This window comes from Hemiscyllium ocellatum, chromosome 32 (genome assembly GCF_020745735.1).
Source record: "Hemiscyllium ocellatum isolate sHemOce1 chromosome 32, sHemOce1.pat.X.cur, whole genome shotgun sequence".
NCBI lineage: Eukaryota > Metazoa > Chordata > Chondrichthyes > Orectolobiformes > Hemiscylliidae > Hemiscyllium > Hemiscyllium ocellatum.
Window position 1 is genome coordinate 50,923,509 of NC_083432.1, and position 22,117 is coordinate 50,945,625.

General features: G+C 43.6%; 1 protein-coding gene across 2 annotated transcripts in view; it reads right to left on the reverse strand.

Annotated features, from left to right (window-relative positions):
- Window positions 1-22,117, reverse strand: part of LOC132830882 (receptor tyrosine-protein kinase erbB-2-like) — a 71,589-nt gene that overhangs the window by 40,740 nt on the left and 8,732 nt on the right. For both annotated transcript variants that reach the window (XM_060848800.1, XM_060848799.1), the window contains exons 2-5: window positions 3,107-3,258; window positions 2,216-2,399; window positions 240-377; window positions 31-96 (exon numbers count right to left, since the gene is read on the reverse strand). In XM_060848800.1, coding sequence (XP_060704783.1) covers window positions 31-96; window positions 240-377; window positions 2,216-2,399; window positions 3,107-3,258 — 540 coding nt within the window. The remainder of the gene's footprint in view (window positions 1-30; window positions 97-239; window positions 378-2,215; window positions 2,400-3,106; window positions 3,259-22,117) is intronic.

The window sequence follows — 22,117 nt, forward strand, 5'->3', positions numbered from 1 at the left end:
ATAGAAACAATCCACTGGACAGTCACTCACATATCTGGCAATATTCAGGACCTGAGCCCCAGCATGATCCTGACTCACAGTGACTACAGTTAACACCTGAGGGAGAAAGATAGACAGAGAGAGCATTAAATAACAATGAGACAGTGATCATAGTACTCATAGCCCTAAGTAACAGCTCCAACATCAAATGCATTCATTAGAGAGATGTGAATTCTCTCCATTTCACCAGATATACTCACATTCTACTGTCCGGTTAAAGTCCACTGATCCTACAAAAGGATACATGTTGTTCTTGTCCTGAATATCATCCCATTGGATGGTCTCTTGGTAACAGAGCCAGGGATTATCACTGATCCGAATATTCCCCACCAGGATTTCTGTCAAACACACATTTACATTATCAATTGTTCCATAGGATTACCCTAACTCCCCATATGTTTTGCACTTCACCAAAAGGTAAGTCACTAAGTTCAGCAAAATTGTTAGTTGCGCAGACTGTCTTTCCTACATACTTCAGGTGAGAATATTTTCAGCATTTTATACCCGTTCCAATGTGTCTTTGAGGAGATGATAACAAGCAATATATAACAGAGGGTTTTGTCCACCCATTTCAGAAAATGGGAATATGTTAAGACTTAAGCACTAGAAGGCTAATTCAGTTTACAAATCCATGGCCAGCACTCTTCCAAACTTCAGTTCCCAGACCCACACATCCCTGCACCCTCCTCTCAATTCTGAGATCAAAGGTGCCATGAACCAGCCTCATGGTCCCAGTCAGAGTCAGGCTCAAAGGGAACCTCCATTTGAATTGTGAACCAATGCAATGAGTTGGTTCTGCAACCTCATCAAGGTTGGCTTCATGACACACTCAAGACAGTGGAATTTATAAAAGATTCACTGCACTCTGTCTTATTTGAACCACTTACTCAGTATCTCAATACTATGGTAACCTCGGCAATCTTGGTCTCCTAAACTTTGTCAGGATCTAATCACAGTTTCTTTGCCTCCTTTCCTCCTCCTTTCAGTTTGTTGATCTACTGCTGCCAGCAGACCTTGTTGAATTTGTCACCATTTTTTATTCTGGCTTTGTTATTCACAAGTGAAACATCTAACTCATATGAAAAGAACCCTCGCCAGGTTGTCAGAATGGAAATCCCCAACTGAGATTAAAACTATAACTCAAAGTTCCACCCAGCATTTCTTCCAAAATGCAGAAGAGTTTTTGTTTTTCAAAATTCACTTATGGGACATGGGGATTGCTGGCCAGGCCAGCATTTATTACAGGTCCCTAGTTGCCTTTGAAAAGGTGTTGGTGAGCTGACTTCTTGAATTGCTACAGTCTGTGTGCTGTAGGTAGGTCCAAAACGTCTTAAGGATTTCCAGGATTCTCACCCAGGGACACTGAAGGAATGTTGAATTGCTGCAAATGCATCAGTCTTATCTGGGTGCTGGGTTCGCCCATCCTTGAAAATGGGGTTATTAATGGAGCCGCCTCCTCCTCCAGTGAAGTGCTGAACTGTTTACCACCATTCACAACTGGATGTGGCAGAACTTCCAACCTTTGATCTAATCCATTAGTTGTGGGATTGTTTAGCTCTAATCTATCACTTGTTGCTTGGCATGCAAGTCACACTGTTTGGTAGTTTCATCAGTTGACACAAGTTACTTCTAGATATTGTTCCTGGCATGCCCTCCAGTCAAAGGGCAGCCACACACTCCCATGGTTCAATCAAGGTCAAGGTCGGTAGGGTTGACTGAACTGGGCCCAAGTCCCCCTGATTGAGGCTTAGCCTGGGAATGGTATGAAGCTGTTGTTGGCTCATGGCTCGTCAGTATGATGTCTTCTCAGAGTCAAGTCGCTTGTGAATGCAGCCCAAAGTTGGTGGTAAACTCCTTTTAAGGCTAAATGTTAGCACGAGACTGATAGTCAGCAAGTACCATAAGGGAAAGTTTAAAAGAACTTTGAAGAGAAGACTATTATGCATTCCATAAATTCCTGGGATAGTTCAGCCCATTTTCTGATCATTACTGGCACAGACAAGAAAGCTTCTGAAATCTGTTCTTGAGTTATTTGGGGATTGCTGATTGCTATAAATCAACTCTTCTATTATGGATCCCAAATCTGGGTCGTTGTCAGAACTGGGGCAGGAGGGATTAGTTTACAGAACCAAGAGAGTGAAGAACTGAAGCCAACAGATTGTACAAAGACTCTGACCTGTCAGACTTTTCATACGAAGCTCTCTGAGACCGGCACCAGTCGAGTTAAAATTAGACAGGACAGCCAGTGCAAACTGACCCTCATACAACTGGCTTCCTCGTATGATGCGTAGATTTTCTAGAGGAATGTAGTCGACTGCATTGTGCGCTATTAAAACATAACCTTGGACTTCTTGAATATTCTGCACAAAACAAAAAAGCAAAAAATTAAATAGCTGGAACTTGTAACAAGCAGAGAGTTCATCAATAGACAGACCCCATCACCATTAGAGTGTTTAGGAGTTGCATATCAAGACAGCAGAAAAGCCAGGATTCTACACGGATCGCTGCCTCGACTCCGGAGTACAATTCAGTGCTTCCTGCTTATCTTTATCCTTGATCAGAAACCCAGCAATTCCACCAAAAGCATGATTGATTCACTGTCTTGGTCACTTTAGTAGACCATGAATAAAAAAAGGAAACCCCACACTTGGAAGGAGCCTGAGTCCCAAAGTGTAAAGCCCTGTCCTGAATGAGAAGAAATTCTGGGGAGGAGGTGTGCTACATCCCAAATAGGAGCAAGCTTCAAAGAGCAGGAATGGAGCCACATTGAAATGAGCCACGGCCCACCCTAATACTTTGCTGAGCTGTCCTCGGTTAGTCAACACGATATGTTGTCAAGTGCCCTTGATCTACAGGAAAGGGAAATAAACCAGCTCATGCTAAATCTAGTGACTGCAGTGAAGAATTGCTAATAAAGACAGAAGTGTCAGAGTAAAGGTATGGAATTAGCACATTGGAAAATCCAAGACAGTGGGAATCCAGACTTGGACTGGACCCAGTAACTATAAACTGATTTACTTTTTCCCCCAAACAAAGAAACTTGCATATACTCTTATTTCTAAGTTACCTGTAGAAAGGATAGGTTGAGGTTCCCTGTAAGGTACGTGATCTCTAGGTTGCCCTGGACCTCACGGCAGTTCTCATATTGTTTGCGCAGTGTGTAGTAATGGTTCTCTAAACTGAACGATAACTCCAATTTCATGTCTGTCCCAGGACAAACTGAAGACAATAGGGAGAGAATACAGGCATGAATTAGATTAGTGTCAAATCTACTGCACAGCTTTCACTAAGACACTTGTATACCTCTCATTGTAACACAGGTCTACCCACTGATATGCCCTTCCCTATACACTGATGTTTTGACCCTCAGATTACTGAACTTGTAGCTATCATTATACACAGTCATAGGTTGTTTTTCTCAAAAAAAAGGCGAGATTTTAACTTGAATTTGGCAGCAGTGCTTCTCACTTACCCTGGGAGATGGAGAGCTGACCTAAGGTGAGGTTTCTGCACAGTAGCGCCAGAGGGACAACACCAGCCCAGTAAGTAACTGTTTGAGCAAACATCACAGAAGCTGCAGAGATACTGAAAGTATCGTCTGAGGCAGCAAAACTGGCTTCCTGCTCTCTAGATCCCACTGCTATATCTGCAGTAAGTATCATCTCAGGTCAGTCCAGGACAGGAGGTAACCTTCCATACCCAAGCCATTAGTGGACCAACTAGGTTATTCCTTCCTGGATATGGATACAGACAGAAGGAAAGCTCAATGAGACTCCTTCCGCCAGCCTGTCACTGACACCTAATAGACACATTCTATACTTAAAGCATCTGTTGAAAGGACCAATTAATTCCGGTGCATCAGGTGTCCGGAGCCAAAAAGGAGCTCCACACTTCAACCCTCAAGGTCAGTGACACTCTCCATCACACGGGGGAGAGTGAGAGCTGACAGCAGACACAACAAATAAGGCAACAGTAAGGATGTGTCAAAAATGAAGGAGCAGCAATGACAGGGTGAAGGAATAGGAGGAAAGGGAACTCCAGGAACTGAAATGTGCTGAATGGCCTACTTCTGTTCCTGTGAGATATGGCCTAATTATGGGATATTTATACTCAATTAACAATCTTTTAATCCTGTGAAAAGGATTATAAAAACCTTTCCTGCACTTGCAAGAACCGACAAGCCAGTGTAAGGGCATTGCCTCTCCCCTGACCCAGGATAATAATACACTGCCCAAAATGTTAGTGAATGCTGTGCTGCCATTAACAGCCAATTGGAATCCCCATTCCATTGCTGTTCTCACAAAGCCGGTCTGATTATATTACACACTAAACTCAGTAGTGCTTTAAACAGAACCCAACTGCCTCTCTGATCACTTCCTGCACGTCTAATTCAGCTTCTGCTGACCGACACATAGCGCCCCAAATAAATCACATATTTTGACAGATCAGAGTAAGGATATTCACTGTGCAACTGGGCAGAGTCAGTGTTTGTTCAACTTGCAGAAGAATCTGGATAGAGAATCACTCATTTGATATTTATCTGATACTTGCAATCTGGGAGTTTAATACAAGTAATGTTAAGATGTTGAGACGAGACCTCCAGTTCCCAACATCAGTACTCTGACAACACTAGCTTGGGGTTAATTAAGTCCTGTTAGCCCTAAATGTACAGGTTTGGGGAGGGTGGAGGTTAATTCAGCACCGAGGGAATCCACCTCTTCCCCTGGAAACAGCTTCCTTTCTTTGAGTTGGGAGAGTTTGTAACATCTGAACTTAATTGTGACCATCAGTTCAAATCCAACAAGTGCCAGACACATTCCCCACCCTGGTTCAAACACTTGAAATGCAGGATTCAAAAATGTTAGAACCACTGTCCTGTTCACATAATGATACATCAGACACCATTGATTCATGTCGAACAGACTTCGTTCACATTTGTTCAAGTGCGTTACACATCTGATTCAGACCAGAAGTACCTCAGCTGGTATAGGACTGACCCCAAGGCCACCAGATGAGAAAGGATTTAAATTAAGTACAAGAGCTGGGTGGGGGAGGGGGGGGGGGCAACAAATATGAAGAGAGGTTACTGCGCAGTTGGAATTCAGTGCGTTCACAACCTACTTCAGCAGCCTGAGTGGTGTGGAGTCAGGCTGGGTCCTCATCACAATCCATTCATCTGAGCTGCCTGCATCTGTGCCCTGACTCTCAGCTCAGGTCACACAAGGCATGACAAATACGTTAGGAATGTGTTAAAAAAGAGAGATTCCTGCCAAGGTCTGTCGGGTGAGGTGGCTCACTCTCACTATTAGCTCTACAGCTTTCTAAAATTGGCTTGAAAACAGGTAAGTCATTGTTTGATAACACCCCCACTAAACTGTGGGCCTGGATTACCATGGTGACGGCATCCGCCTCCATGGTAATTTACAGGGATGGAGCATGGCAGCTATGATTTCACCCGGTAACACATCTCACTGACTCCCCAAAAATATCCTCTCACTTACTCAAGAACACCCAACCATCCTTGCTCCCAGAAAACAACTCTGAAGCCTGCTTCCTCAAATTAACCTTGCCTGTCCAAAAATGTTTCCCAAGCTACCAATGCCACAAAAATATCAGACCCAATATCTGCTCCGCAATTCCAATACTGCCCAGAAAATCATGATTTGGAGATGCTGGTGTTGGACTGGGGTTACAAAGTTAAAAATCACAACACCAGGTTATAGTCCAACAGGTTTAATTGGAAGCACACCAGCTTTCGGAGCAACGCTCCTCCTGATGAAGGAGCGTCACTCTGAAAGCTAGTGTGCTTCCAATTAAACCTGTTGGACTATAACCTGGTGTTGAAATTTTTAGCCCAGAAAATAGGTCACCAATCAACCAGTGCATTAAATTGAAAAAACTTTCTGCCCGTCAAACAGCCAATCACATATTTGTTTTAAACTGTAACAAAGTCAAAAGAGTCATACAGCACAGAAACGGACCATTTGATCCAACTTGCCCATACCGATCAGATATCCTAAATTAACCTAATCCCATTTGCCAGCATTTGGAGCATATTCCTCTAAACCATTCTTATTCATATATCCATCCAGGATTCTTTTAAATGCTGTAATTATACCATCTTCCATGACTTCCTCCAGCAGGGCATTCCATATACATACCAGCCTCCATGTGAAAACGTTGCCCCTTTGGTCCCTTTTAAATCTTCCCCCTCACACCTCAAACCAAAGGCCTCTAAGTCTTGGACTCCCCTAACTTGGGAAAAAGACCATAGCTATTCACCTTATCCATAAACCTCATGATTTTATAAACTTCTATAAAGTCTCTCCTCAGCCTCTGACACAGCACGGAAAATAGTGCCAGCCTATTCAGCCCCTCTCTACAGCTCAAACCCACCAATCCAGTAACATCCTTGTAAATCCTTTCTGAACCCTTTCAAATTTAACAACTTTCCTATAGCAGGGAGACCAGAATTGACAGCAGTATTTCAAAAGTGGGCTAACAAATATCCTGTAGGAGAAAGTGAGGACTGCAGATGCTGGAGATCAGAGCTGGAAATGTGTTGCTGGAAAAGCGCAGCAGGTCAGGCAGCATCCAAGGAGCAGGAGAGTTGACGTTTCGGGCATGAGCCCTTCTTTGAAGCCCTTCCTGAAGAAGGGCTCATGCCCGAAACATTGACTCTCCTGCTCCTTGGATGCTGCTTGACCTGCTGCGCTTTTCCAGCAACACATTTTCAGCTAACGAATATCCTGGACAGCCATAACATGACATCTCAATTCCTACATTCAATGCAATGACCAATAAAGGCAAGTATACCAAACCCCTTCTTCGCTACCCTCCTGTCTACCTGTGACTTGACCTTGAAGAAACTTTGAACATGTGCCCCCAAGGTCTCTTTGTTTGGCAACACACCTCAGGATCCTACCAAATTGCAGCACCTCACATTTCTCTAATTTAGACTCTATCTGCCACTCCTCGGTCATCAGCCCATCCGATCAAAGTCCCGTCATATTCTGAGATAACCTTCTTTACAGTCTACATCATCAATTTTAGTGTCATCTACAGATTTAATAACCATGCTCTCTGTATTCACATCCAAATCATTTATATAAATGACTAAAATTAGGGGAACCAGCACCGATCCTTGTGGCACACCACTGGTCACAGGTCTTCAGTCTTACCACTTAATGGTAAGGTCCTGGCGAGCGTTGCTGGATAAAGAGATCTAGATTAACTTTGGATATCTGGTTGGCATGGATTAGGTAGACGAAAGTGTGCTGTATACTTCTATGAGGTATGAGACTGTTGATGGCCCACAGCGCCTCATGGATGTCCAGTCTTGAATTGTTAGATCTGTTCAAAATCTGCCCGGTTTGCACGGTGATAGTGTCACACAATATCATGGAGTCACGTATTCTCAATGTGGAGGTGGGACTTTGTCTCCACAAGGACTACGTGGTGGTTATTCTTACCAATACGGTCACAGACAGCCACATCTATGGTAGACAGATCGGTAAGGATGAGTTCAAGTACGTTTTTACATCTTGTTGGTTCACTCACCACCTGCTGCAGACCAACTCGATTAGTAGTGCTGCTGCCAAGCCACTCTTGGTGGCGGACATGGAAATCCCCCATCCAGAGTACATTTTGCACCTTGCCACCCTCAGCACTTCCTCTAAGTTTTGTCAAACATGGAGGAGGGCTGATTCACCAGTTGAGGGAGGACAATACTTGGTAATCAGGCTTCCTCATCCACATTTAACCTAAAACCATGAGACTTTATGGGGTTTTGAGTCAATGTTGAGGACTACCAGGGGCAACTCTCTCCCAATTGTACACCATTTCTGCTGCATCTGTCCTGGTGGTGGAACAGACCATATTCAGGGATTGTGATGGTCACATCTGGAATATTGCAAGGCAGATTCTGTGAGTTTATTTGTTAGGCTGTGGCTTGACTAGTCTGAGACAGCTCTTCCAATTTTGGGAAATTGCAGTCTCAACTCCTCACTACACCCCATAACTTTCCACTCCCATATGCAATCAAAACTTTATACAACTTGTGCTTGAATAAATTTGAAGCCTCCGCTTCTGATGAAGAGACGTCCATATAATCCACTAACAGAAAAAAATTTCATTGTCTTAAAAGACAACCTCTTTCTTTTAAACCACATCCCTCAAGATTTAGTCTTCCCCACAAACTGGAGAAATCACCTAATTCTTCTTCTAAATTCCAATCGATAATTCCAACTTGTTCAACCTTTCTTCACAAGTGCTTTATCCCAGAATAAGTGAAGTAAACTGTCTCTGCACAGCTTCAGAGATGATAAATCCATAGCTCAAGAGCAGAAGCAGGTCATTAAGCCCATCAAATTTGCTCCACTATTCAATGAGATCATGGTTAATCAGATGATCCTCAACTTCATCTTTCTGCCTTTTCCCCATAACCCTTTATCCCATTACTGATCAAAATTGGTCTATCTCAATCTTGAACTTCCTGAATGACCCATCCTCAACAGCCCTCTAGGGTAACAAATTCCACAGATTCACCAATCTTATACGAAACTCCTCCTCATATTTGTCTTAAATGGTCAAGACTATGTCCTCTGGTCCCAGCCCACAAGAAAAAGACCTCTCTGCATCTACTCTGTCAAGTCTCCAAACAATCTTATATATTTGCATAAGGTTGCCTCTCATTCTACTAAAGTCATGTTCTTTTCAAATAAAGGGGAGACCAATTCTCTACATAACACTTCAAGTGGTGTCTCACCAATGTCCTAAATGGTTACAGTAAATTTCCCTATTTTGAAATTCCTGCCTCCTTTCCATTAAGGACAACATTCATTCCACAGTCGCCCACAATTCTGTTGCATTTGGGACTCTCTCAATTCCATAAATTATTCATTCCCAATCAATTGCCAAACTGAATAACCGAGACAGGGACAGACTGTCTATGGGTGGCTCTGTAAAGCCCCAGACTTCAATAAATCCAGAATCTCAGCATAAATCAGCAGGTACACTGCTATTGTTTAGATTTGCTTTCTGTTGTTTATCTTCCCAAGAATATAAGTAGCAACTTTGCTGATGAAGTCAGCTAATTATCACAATCTCCTTGGCTCTCCCATTTTACTACTTCAGTGGATCAACGTAACACGGTATCGAGGCCAGTACACTCTAATGATTCCCTGAGCTCTGGAACCAAGACACCTCTGCTTGTGATATATTCAATAATTGCAGTAAGAGTTGGGTGGAGATGCAAGACAACACAGGCAACAAAATTGGCTGAGCAAGTCCAAGAAGATGGTGCATCTCACCGAGTGTAAAATCGGACATTAGCTATACTGGCAAGGTGGTCCTATGTACTGTGGTTCAACACGTCATTGTTGTCTGACCTCCAGACTGTCGAGGTCATATGGAGAATAATGGTTCCCCAAGGAATCCAATGAGGTTACATGTAAGCTTCGACTAGGAACCATAACCAGAGAAACTCCACCAGTTGTAACTTGGGATTCAACAAGAGGACCAAACGAATGCTCATGTCCTTCTTGAATTCGAGTCCACAAATATTCAGGTAAAACAGCAACAAATCAATTTTGACAGGCTGGACTCTGGGTCCAGATGTTTTAAAACTGTACCTGCCAGATTGAATTTCTCCACTTTCAAATGGTGAACATGCTAGGGAGGACAAAGAAATCGTGTTAAGAAACTTTTTGAAGCTTTCCTTGAGCATGGTAACATTGATATTAACAAATGGGAGGAGATTGTCATCAGTCATTTAAAATGTCACCAACATGACCATCAAGCTACATCACTTTTTGACTCATAAGGCCTTAATTGCTGAGGCACAGCAATGGCATAAAAGCAAACAATTCCTGCACTCCAGGTTCCATTGTTTTGTGGGATATCCAGATCCATATGCCCAAAGGTCTGCAGGTGAACAGTCTCTTCAGTCACTTGAAGATCTAACAGCACCCTGAGTAGTCCTTAAGTTAAAGAACTGACATTGTTGTGGTTCTGTTCGCCGAGCTGGGAGTTTTTCTTGCAAACGTTTCGTCCCCTTTCTAGGTGACATCTTCAGTGCTTGGGAGCCTCCTGTGAAGCGCTTCTGTACTGATTCCTTCGGCATTTATACTGGTTTGAATCTGCCGCTTCCGGTTGTCAGTTGCTGTCCGCTGCAGTGGCCGGTATATAGGGTCTAGGTCGATGTGTCTGTTAATGGAGTTTGTGGATGAGTGCCATGCCTCTAGGAATTCCCTGGCTGTTCTCTGTTTGGCCTGCCCTATAATAGTGGTGTTGTCCCAGTCGAATTCATGTTGTTTGTCATCTGAGTGTATGGCTACTAGGGATAGCTGGTCATGTCGTTTCGTGGCTAGTTGATGTTTGTGGATGCGGGTTGTTAGCTGTTTTCCTGTTTGTCCTATGTAGTGTTTTGTGCAGTCCTTGCGTGGGATTTTGTACACTACATTGGTTTTGCTCATGCTGGGTATCGGGTCCTTTGTCCTGGTGAGTTGTTGTCTGTCTCAGCCACCCTCAGACAACAACTCACCAGGACAAAGGACCCGATACCCAGCATGAGCAAAACCAATGTAGTGTACAAAATCCCATGCAAGGACTGCACAAAACACTACATAGGACAAACAGGAAAACAGCTAACAACCCGCATCCACGTACATCAACTAGCCACGAAACGACATGACCAGCTATCCCTAGTAGCCATACACTCAGATGACAAACAACATGAATTCGATTGGGACAACACCACTATTATAGGGCAGGCCAAACAGAGAACAGCCAGGGAATTCCTAGAAGCATGGCATTCATCCAAGAATTCTATCAACAGACACATCGACCTAGACCCTATATACCGGCCACTGCAGCGGACAGCAACTGACAACCGGAAGCGGCAGATTCAAACCAGTATAAATGCCAGAGGAATCAGCACAGAAGCGCTTCACAGGAGGCTCCCAAGCACTGAAGATGTCACCTAGAAAGGGGACGAAACGTTTGCAAGAAAAACTCCCAGCTCGGCGAACAGAACCACAACAACGAGCACCCAAGCTACAAATCTTCTCACAAACTTTGAACTGACATTTTAATTGTGTCCATCAGTGAGGTTCATCACCTCAAACCATAGGTAGGTCAGGTCTAAGCTTTTCAGAATTTCCAATAACTTGTCATAATACAGCATTTGTATTGAGAGTATGGTGTGCAGCCTGAAGGGTTCAATCCTCAGGCACCTTCAACTTGGTCTACTATAAGTTCGGAGGAAGAGAAATCAGAACATCCCATTAAAACCTAAACATACGCAAATACAGAAACCAGACTCTTCCTGTTACATCAGCTCCCATATTCTCAAATTGCAACCTCCACAAAATTCAAGCACCCAAATAAAGTGAAACACCAAATAGAGTTTAAACTTCTCACGCCAACAGCTATGTTTGCTGTTATTTTGTATTAAGTCAATAGACCATATCACAAATTTCTAGGAATCAGCTGAGTTCAGACAGGGAGACTGGGTATGCCAGTTCACATTCGGCACACCATTATTATTTGATCCAGGGCTGTGCAAAGACACCAATAGGCGCACAGTCAGTGCACTGTATGCAAAAAGTGATCAGTGTGGAAGGTAAATGCCTGTTTTGGAAGGTGGAGAAACACAGATTGAGGTCAGATTGTTCTGGGAGTGGCTGCTGTAACTGCCAGCACTTTTGGCTCATGTTGGACTGAAATGTAAGATATCACTTACATTGATGGATAGGAAGAATTATGTTTCTCTTCCCGAAACTCACCAAATAAATCTCATCAAGAAGCAATGAACATAGACTACAATGCAATAAATGTGGGAGAAAGGCACTTGGGACAGACATCTGATGTTTTTTTAAAATTTTCTAAACCTCAGAATTCTGAGACACTTCAGCAGAATTAATATAATCCTAAACAAGCACCAACGCAGAGTCCTTGTCTTTGCCCAAATAACCCAGTGAACACAGACACCTCTCCATCTCAGTACTTCCTGACCCTGGGTGGCATTAGGCTTTGGTTGAAAAGGTCATTGCAGAAAGAGGTTTAATCCAAGGGGTATGGAATCATTAATCTGGGAGCACATAGGCAGGGGGTCATTAATAAATATAGCGAGTTTTGAGAAGATTTGTAGCTCAGGTTGAGGTTCTGGACGTAGGTTTGCTCACTGAGCTGTGAGGTTCATTTCCAGACATTTTGTCACCCTACTAGGTAACATCTTCAGTGGGCCTCAGGCGAAGCAGTGTACACGGTTTCTGCTTTCTATTTATATGATTGGGTTTCTTTGGTTTGGTGATGTTATTTCCTGTGGTGAAGTCTTTTCCTTTTCTTTCTCTCAGGGATGGTAGATGGGGTCTAACTTGATGTGCTTGTTGATAGTGTTCTGATTGGAATGCCATGCTTCTAGGAATTCTCGTGCATGTCTTGGTTTGGCTTGAAGTGTGTGGTAAGGCACTGGTCCACTTGCTTGACGATACTGGCCTTGCTGAAGTTAGTGGTGAAGTGTGGGGTAAGGCATAGGTCCAATAGCTTCTATCTTAGTGACTTTGATGGTCTTCAGGAATCCCAAGAGTTTCTTTGATGTAACAGCCCTGTTTATATCAATCAACATTAACCTGGCCAATGAAACACTGACCATACTATTAGAAGATCCAAAGACACATACACCAAACACCACTAACTTCTTCAGCAAGGACAGTATCGTCACACTTCACCTTCAACAACAAAACCTACAGACAAATCAACGGGACACCTATGGGATCTCCGATATCAGGGTTCTTAGCAGAGGCAGTAATATACAGACTCGAACAAACAGCTCTGCTAACCATCTAACCCAAGCTTTGGGTCCGCTACGTGGATGACACCTTTGTCATCACTAAACAAAATAAATTAGAGGAAACACTCAAGACCATCAATAATACCCTTATTGGCATAAAATTCAGGAAAACAACAACAAACTGCCATTCCTAGATGTCACAGTAGAGCGAACAGCCAATGGGCAACTTCAAACCAGTGTTTACAGGAAAACAACACATATAGACCAAATATTGAAGTATAGAAGCAATCATCCCAACATCCACAAACGAAGCTGCATCAGAACATTAGTTCAACAAGCCAACACACACTGCAGCACACAGGAACAACGCAGAGCAGAGGAAAATCACCTATACAGTGTATTCAAAAAGAATGGGTACTGAATGAACACAGTCCGCCAATTTCTCAGCAACAAACCCAAACAAACAGACAAAACGCCTCCAGAAATCCTAGCCACTCTTCCTTACATCTGACTACCAGACTACTCAGACCTCTTGGCATCATGGTAGCCCACAAACCCACCAACACACTAAAACAGCAGCTAATGAACTTGAAAGACCCTATACAGACAACAAAACTAATGTCATTTATAAAATACTGTGCAAGAACTATAACAACACTACATTGGACAAACAAGCAGAAAACTAGCCACCAGGATACATGAACACCAACTAGCCACAAAACGACATGACCCTCTCTCACTAGTATCCTTACATACAGATAAAGAAGGACAACACATCCATCTTAGGACAGGCCAAACAGAGACATACATGAGAATTCCTAGAAGCATGGCATTCCAGTCGGAACTCTATCAACAAACACATCGTGTTAGACCCCATCTACCACCCCCTGAGAAAAAGAACAGGAAATTACTTCACCACAGGAAATAACATCATCGATCCAAAGAAACCCAATCATATAAACAGAAAGCAGGAATCATGTACACTGCTTCGCCTGAGGCCCACTGAAGATGTTACCTAGTAGGGTGACAAAACGTCTGGAAATGAACCTCCTAGCTCAGTGAGCAAACCTACATCCATTAATAACTATATAAGAGGCGAAGTAGACCATTTAGCCCCATGAGCCTACTCCATCATTCAGTTAAATCATGGTTGAAATGTTTGTGTTTTGAATTTCACATTCTAATTGACAGCCAATCATCTTTGCTTTCCTGGCCTAATAAGAATGGAGCTCTGTCTTAACAATATTTACAGACCCCACTTTCACCACCTTCTGAAGCAAAGTGTTCCAAAGTCAATTAACCATCAAAAGAAAGAACCCCGAGTTTTAAAACAATGTCTCCTAATTCTAGACAACAGTGCCCAATTATCCTGGGCTGACCCATGAAGACAAACATCTGTTTCACCACCACCTTGTCAGGATTTTATACACTTTGATCAAGTCACTCTTCACTCTTCAAGACTAAAGTGGTTAACAGGTGGTTTAAAGGTTGGTGTGCGAGAAACGGATTCAAATTCATGGGAAATTGTCACTCGAGAAGTCAGGAGCTATTCCAAATGCACAGGGTCCACCTGAATCATGCTGGGACTAGAGTCCTGGCGAATCATATGACCAGGACGGGAGAGATGACCTTAAAATAAAATTGCAAGGTCGGGCAGGACGGGGGATATTCAGTTGCATGGAAAATTCTTCCATAGTTTATGAGGCAGGTAGGCTCAGCAGAAGTTATTAAAGGTTCCAGAGCAAGAAAGAAGACAGAGAATACAGAAAGGCTCAGAATAGAACATTAGGCACAGCAAATAAGGGGACAACTAAGAGAATGGGGGTGGTTAGCACAGAACTGAGAGGGTTAACTTAAAAACGTGTTATACCAAATAAGGTAAATGAGCTTGCAGTGCAGATTGAAACTGGCAGGTACAATGTTGTGGGTATCACAGAGATGTGGTTGCAAGGGGATCAGGGCTAGGAACTAAATATCCAAGAATATGTCCTATCAAAAGGACAAGCAGATGGGCATAATTGCTTTCTAAGTAAGAAACTGAATTAATTCAATAGCAAGAAATGATATAGAGTCAGAAGGCACAATAGCTCTTGGGTAGAAATGAAGAACCGTTTCTTTGCGATAGTCATCATGTGGGGCAGAAAATAAATCAGGAGGTAAGAAAGGCACTATTATAATAATCATGGGAGACTTCAATATGCAGGTGCACTGGGAAAATCAGTTTGCTGTCGGCTCAAGAAAAGGAATTCATGGAATGTGTCTGAGATGACTTTTTTTGGAGCAGCTTCCAATACAGCCCATTAGAGAAAGACAATTCTAAATATGGTGATGTGAGCTTAAGGTGAGGGAACCCTAAGGGGCAGTGACAATAACACGACAGAATTCACCCAGCAATTTGAGAGGGAGAAACTGGAATCAGATCGAATGGTATTACAATTGAGTAAAGGTAACCACAGAGCATGAGGAAGAAGCTGGATAGAGTTGATTGGAAGGGGCACGTAGCAGGGAAGATGTGGGTCAATGGCAGGAATTTCTGGGGGTAATTTGGGAGGCACAACAAAAAGTCATTCTGAGGAAGACACAACATGATGGGGCAACCATGGCTGACAAGGGAAGTCAGAGACAGCATAAAAGCAAAAGAAAAAGCATACATTGTGGTGAAGATTAATGCAAAGCCAGAAAATTGGGAAGCCCTTAAAAAGAAATAAAGTGGAGTAGTTAAAATAAGAGAGTAAACTAGCTCGCAATATAAAAGATAAAGAGCTTTCTTTTGATATCTAAAAGGTAAAGAGAAGCATGAGTCAACATTGGATCACGGAAAATGAGACTGGAGTAGCAGTGAGCGGGAGCAAAGTAGCAGCAGAGGAACAGAATAGGCGCTTTGCATCACTTTTCATAGTGCAAGAAACCAGCAGCATACCAGAACTTCGAGAGTCAAAGAGTCAAGGTGAGTGCAGTGGCCAAGATTAAGGAGAGGATTCTGGCGAAGCAAAAAGCAAGACTACCACCTGGTGGTTCTGACCTCCATAATTATGAAGTGCTTCAAAAGGTTAGTCATGGCTCACATCAACGCTAGCCTCCCAAACTACCTTGAACCCTTGGAATCTGTCTACCAGTACAATAGGTACATGCAGATAAGATTTCCCGAGCCCTACACCCATACCTAGAATATACCTGGATAATAAGGATATCTATGTCAGGCTTCTACTTATTGACTACAGCTCTGCCTTCAACACCATTAGTGACCTAAGCCGCTGATTCGCCCTCTGTAACTGGATCCTCAACTTGCTGACCTGACCCATAGACCACAATCAGTGAGGGTAGACAACAGCACCTCCTCCACGGTAATCCTCAGCACTGGTGTGCCGCAAGGCTGCATACTCAGTCCCCTACTGTACTGCCTGTACATTCATGACTGTGTGGCCAAATTTCATCCAACTCCATCCATACGTTCACTGAAGACAGCACTTGTTTGAGAAAAAAAGCTGCATCTGCTGGAATCCAAGATAAACAAGGAGGAGTATGGGAGAACACAACAAGCCAGGATTCATCATGTGGTGGTGAAGTCGATGTTTCAGGAGTAACCCTTCCTCAGGACTGGAGGTGGATGTAAGTGGGTGAGGGAGCAGGGTGATGAGGTGGGGATACGTGGAGTCCAAGAGTGTGGGGCTAGAAAAGCACAACCAATCAGGCAGCATTTGAGAAGCAAGACAATCGACGTTTCGAGCATGAGGTCTTCATCAGGAAAGAGGGAGTGGCCCAAGGAAGCTGAGAGTTAAATGGGAGAGCAGATTGGGCCGACGGGAGGATCTGAGAATGCGATAGGTAGATGGAGGTGGGGGTGAAAGTGATAAGTCGGATAGGAGGGTGGAATGGATAAGTGGGAAGGAAAATGGAAAGGTAGGACAGTGCCGAGTTGGAAGGTTGGATCTGGGATAAGGATCCACATGGGACCAATGTGGATTTCACCAGTCTCATATTTCCCCTCCCCCTACCTTATCCCAGATCCACCCTTCCATCTTGGCACTGCACTCTTGAACTGTTCTACCTGTCCATCTTCCTTCCCACCTATCCGCTCCAACCTCCTCTCCGACCTATCACCTTCACCCCGACCTTCACCTACCTATTGCACTCCCAGATATCTTCCACCCCAAGCACCATAGAACATAGAACATAGAAAGATACAGCGCAGTACAGGCCCTTCGGCCCTCGATGTTGCGCCGACCGAATCCTACCTAACCTACACTAGCCCAATAACTTCCAAATGCCTATCCAATGCCCGCTTAAATGACCATAAAGAAGGAGAGTTCACCACTGCTACTGGCAGGGCATTCCATGAACTCACAACCCGCTGAGTAAAGAATCTACCCCTAACATCTGTCCTATACCTACAACCCCTTAATTTAAAGCTGTGTCCCCTAGTAACACCTGACTCCATTAGCGGTAAAAGGTTCTCAGTGTCGACCCTATCTAAACCCCTAATCATCTTATACACCTCTATCAAATCTCCCCTAAACCTTCTCTTCTCCAATGAGAACAACCCCAAGTGCCTCAGCCTTTCCTCATAAGATTTTCCTACCATTCCAGGCAACATCCTGGTAAACCTCCTCTGCACTCGTTCCAATGCCTCCACATCCTTCCTATAGTATGGCGACCAAAACTGCACACAATACTCCAGATGAGGCCGCACCAGAGTCTTATACAGTTGCAACATGACCTCAGGACTCCGGAACTCAATTCCTCTACCAATAAAGCCCAGTACACCATATGCCTTCCTCACAGCACTATTTACCTGGGTGGCAACTTTCAGAGATCTGTGTACATGGACACCAAGATCCCTCTGCTCATCCACACTACCAAGTAGCCTACCATTAGCCCAGTAATCCATCTTCTTGTTACTCCTACCAAAGTGAATGACTTCACACTTAGCTACATTGAATTCCATTTGCCACATTTCTGCCCAGCTCTGCAACTTATCTATATCCCGCTGTAACCTACCACTTCCTTCCTCACTATCCACAACTCCACCGACTTTTGTGTCATCCGCAAACTTGCTTACCCAGCTTTCAAGCCCTTCCTCTAGATCATTTATAAAGATAACAAAAAGCAATGGTCCCAAAACAGATCCTTGTGGTACACCGCTAGTAACTGCACTCCAAGATGAACGTAGTCCATCAACTACTACCCTCTGTCTCCTTCCAGCCAGCCAATTCCTAATCCAAACCTCTAATGTATCCTCAATGCCATACCTCCGTAGTTTTAGCATTAGCCTACCATGGGGAACCTTATCGAACGCCTTACTAAAATCCATATACACAACATCTACTGCTTTACCCTCGTCCACTTCCTTAGTCACCTTCTCAAAGAACTCAATAAGGTTTGTGAGGCACGACCTGCCCTTCACAAAACCATGCTGGCTATCCTTGATCACGTTATTCCTATCCAGATGTTCATAACCTCCTCCACCACCTCCCCTCCAATTTATCTCTCAGCCTCCTTGGGCCTCCCCCTCATTCCTGAAGAGCTCATACTTGAAACGTAGACTCTCCTGCTCCTTGGATGCTGCTTAACTGGCTGTGCTTCTCCAGCACCACACCTTTCAACTCTAATCTCCAGCATCTGCAGTCCTCACTTTCTCCTAGGACTGGGTGGAGACAAGTAGTGGGTACGATAAGGAGGGATGAATCCAATAGGTGGTTGAGAGGAATGGAAGGGAGGGGGAGGGGTGGAATATCTAAATGAGGAAAAGCTTCAGAAATCTGAAGCACAAAGTGACTTGGAAGTTCTAGTTCAGAATTCCCATAAGGTTAACATAGAGGTTTAGTTCGCAGTTAGGAAGGTAATGCAATGTTCGCATTTCAAGAGTGCTAGAATACAAGAGCAGGGATGTTCTACTGAGGCTGCATAAGGCTCTGGTCAGACCACATTTTAAAATACGGAGAGCACTTTTGGGCCCTGTATCTAAGGAGGTATGTGCTGGCATTGGAGGGGGTCCACAGGAGTTTTATAAGAATGATCCCAGGAATGAAGTACTTTGAGCCATGAGGAGCAGGTGAGGACTCTAGATCTGTCCACACTGGAGTTTAGAAGGATATGGGGAACCTGATTGAAACTTACAGAATATTGAGAGGCCTGAATAGAGCAAACAAGCAGATGTTTCCACTAGTTGGAGAGACGAGGACCCAATAGCATAGCCTCATGACTGAAGAGATTACCCTTTAGAACTTTTTGAATTAGGATACCCTTTTTTGTCATGAGTACAGTGAAAAGTTTTATAATGTCACTTCTCATGGCGCCATCTTTGGTATAAAGTACCTAGGTACAAATCTTAGGTTCAAAATGAGGAATAAAAAAAAGGTAGTTGCATTATTTTACATTGATTCACAGTATATGCTAGAAACATGACAGTTAAAAGGATAGACGTTACAATCAGATAAACAAATTACAAATAAACATTACAGTAGATCAGCGCAGGGCTTCCATTTGTGGTCTAACTGCCCACACCAGACCCCAGTCCAACAATTAGGTAAAAACAATGACTGCAGATGCTGGAAACCAGAGTCTAGATTAAAGTGGTGCTGGAAAATTTTTTCTTTCAGGGCAGAGGAAACGACCTGGGAGTGGCAGTGGGAGAGGGACTCCCTGAGATTCTTGTAGAGAGAAGAGGAAAACTTCTTCAAGGCAGGCGTCCTTGCAAGAGGATTTGCAGTAGGATTAAAATCAACTAAGTAAAAACAATAACTGCAGATGCTGGAAACCAGAGTCTAGATTAGAGTGGTGCTGGAAAAGCACAGCAGTTCAGGCAGCATCCTGATGAAGGGCTTTTGCCCGAAGTGTCGACTTTACTACTCCTCAGATGCTGCCTGAACTGCTGTGCTTTTCCAGCACCACTCTAATCTAGACTCCAGTGCCAGAATTGTCCCTGCTTCACTCCAAGGCTCCACACTGGCTCTATACTGCTCCAATCTAAGTTTTCTCTGGGACCCGTTTCCCCACGCCAGCCTCCACTCCAGGACACACTTCCCAGCACAGGCCTCCGTTCCGAGACTCACTTCCCTGACCCAGCCTCCACTCTGGGACTCACTTCCTTGCACTTGCCCCTGCTCTGAGACTTGCTTCCCCGTGCCAACCCCAGATTCATCTCCAAGGCTCACCAGCTCCTCCATTCCCCTCCAGGTAAGTTCAAGTCACAAACTGAAAACAAAAATGCAGAAAAGGAGGAAAAAGAGAAAAGAGAAAGAAAAAGAATAGATGGAGCAGAGGAACTGAGATAAGCAGGAATTTCTTCAGCCAGAGAGGGCTATACAGGTCAACTTACTGAATGTATTTAAGACAGATAGACAGGTTCTTGATTGGTAAAGGGATCAAGGGTTACAGGGAGAAGGCAGGAGAATGAGGTTGAGAAATATATCAGCCATAATCAAATGGTGGATTAGATTTGATGGGCCAAATGGCCTAATTCTGCTCCTATGTGGTATGGTCCAAACGTCCAGTAGAAACAAGCCCAGTCTGTCTAACCTGTCTCTACAAGTTAACCCATTCCTTCTAGGTATCAATCTCAGAAACCTCTTTAGAACTGCATCCATTACATTTGCATCCTTCCTTAAATAAGGAGATCAAAACGGAGTATGTAAGATGTGGTCTCACCAATGCCCTGTATAATTTACTCAGAACAACTTTAGCTGGATGCGTAATTCCTCTCGCAATAAACAATAACATTCATTTAGCCTTATTGATAATGTGCTATACCTACATACTATTTTTTAGTCCATATAACATATCTAAATCTCTCTGCACCTCAGAATTCAACAGGCTGTTTGTCTGGGAGGGACCAACATGGATGAGTAGGTTGTTCAGCAAAGTGCGCAAGGACCGTGACAAAACAGTGGGTGTGCCACAGGGATCAGCGCTGGTTCCACTGCTTTTCGTAATTTATTCAAATAATTTAACAATGAACATAGGAGGTATGGACATCAAAATTGGTGGTGCAGTAGACAATGAAGATTATCTCATTGTACAAGGGACCTTGATCAGATGGGCCAATAGGCTGTGGACTGGGAGATGGAGTTTAATTTAGAGAAATGTTAGGTGTTGTATTTCGGTAAGGCAAATCAGGGTAGGACTTATACACTTAATAGTAGGGTCCTGGTTTGGTTGGCTTCCCTCCGTTAATCAGAACATTGAGTAAAGAAGTTGGGATTTCATGTTGCGCTTATAGGACATTGGTACGGCCACTTTTATAATACTGCATACAATTCTGGTCACCCTTCTACAAGAAGGATGTTGTTAACTTGAGATGGTTCTGTCAGGACAGGAGGGCTTCAGCTATAGGGAAAGGCTGAATAGGCTGGGGCTTTTCACCCAAGTGTCAAAGATTGAGGGGTGACCTGATAGGAGTTTATAAAATTTGAGGGGCATGGATAGGGTGAATAGCCAAACTAATTTCCTCAGGTGGGGGAGTCCAAACCTAGAGTGCATAGGTTTAAGATGCGTGGGGAAAGAATTAAAAAGGACCTGAGGGGTAACATTTTCCATACAGAGGGTGGTACATGTATGGAACGAGCTGCCAAAGGAAACGAAGGCGGCTAGTACAATTAGAACATTTAAAAGGCATTTTGGATGGGTATATAAATAGGAAGGATTGAGGGATATGGGTCAAATGCTGGCAAATGGGACTACATCAGATTGGGATGCCTGATTGGTGCAGATGAGTTGCACGAAAGGGTCTGTTTCTGTGTTGTATGACAAGTGCTTTATTAATTGGGCTATCATTATAGTCTGTGAATTGAGGATAAGTCCCTCTTGGGCTGTCCAGCTCAGTGCTGGAAGGAGGAAAATACCATAAAGACCCTCAGAGTCACAAGCTGAACAGTGCTATGAGAGAAAAGAACCGCAGAGGCCAGAGTCCCCAGAGGAGGCAGAGACAGAGCAAACTAAGCAATAAGCTCATTCACAATGTTATCAAGAGGATATTGAGCAGCTCAAATGATATTGTCAGAAAAGAATAACAGGAGACTGGATGCCTAGTTGGTTCAAAGTGCAAAGTTCTTATGAAATAACCCAACCTGTAAAGGAATAATCTCTAGAACTGCCCTTTAGTAAAACAGTGAGTAATAAACAGAGATGGCTACAGGCACACAACATTGTGTAAACCAACACAGGTATCATGCCTTCTTTGCAGTCACGCTGTGAAAGTAGACTGCTCAAAGTGCTCCAAGAAAACACAAACAGGATAAACTAGTCTGACCAACTTCAGACCAAAGGCAGCCCCAAAAATAACACAAA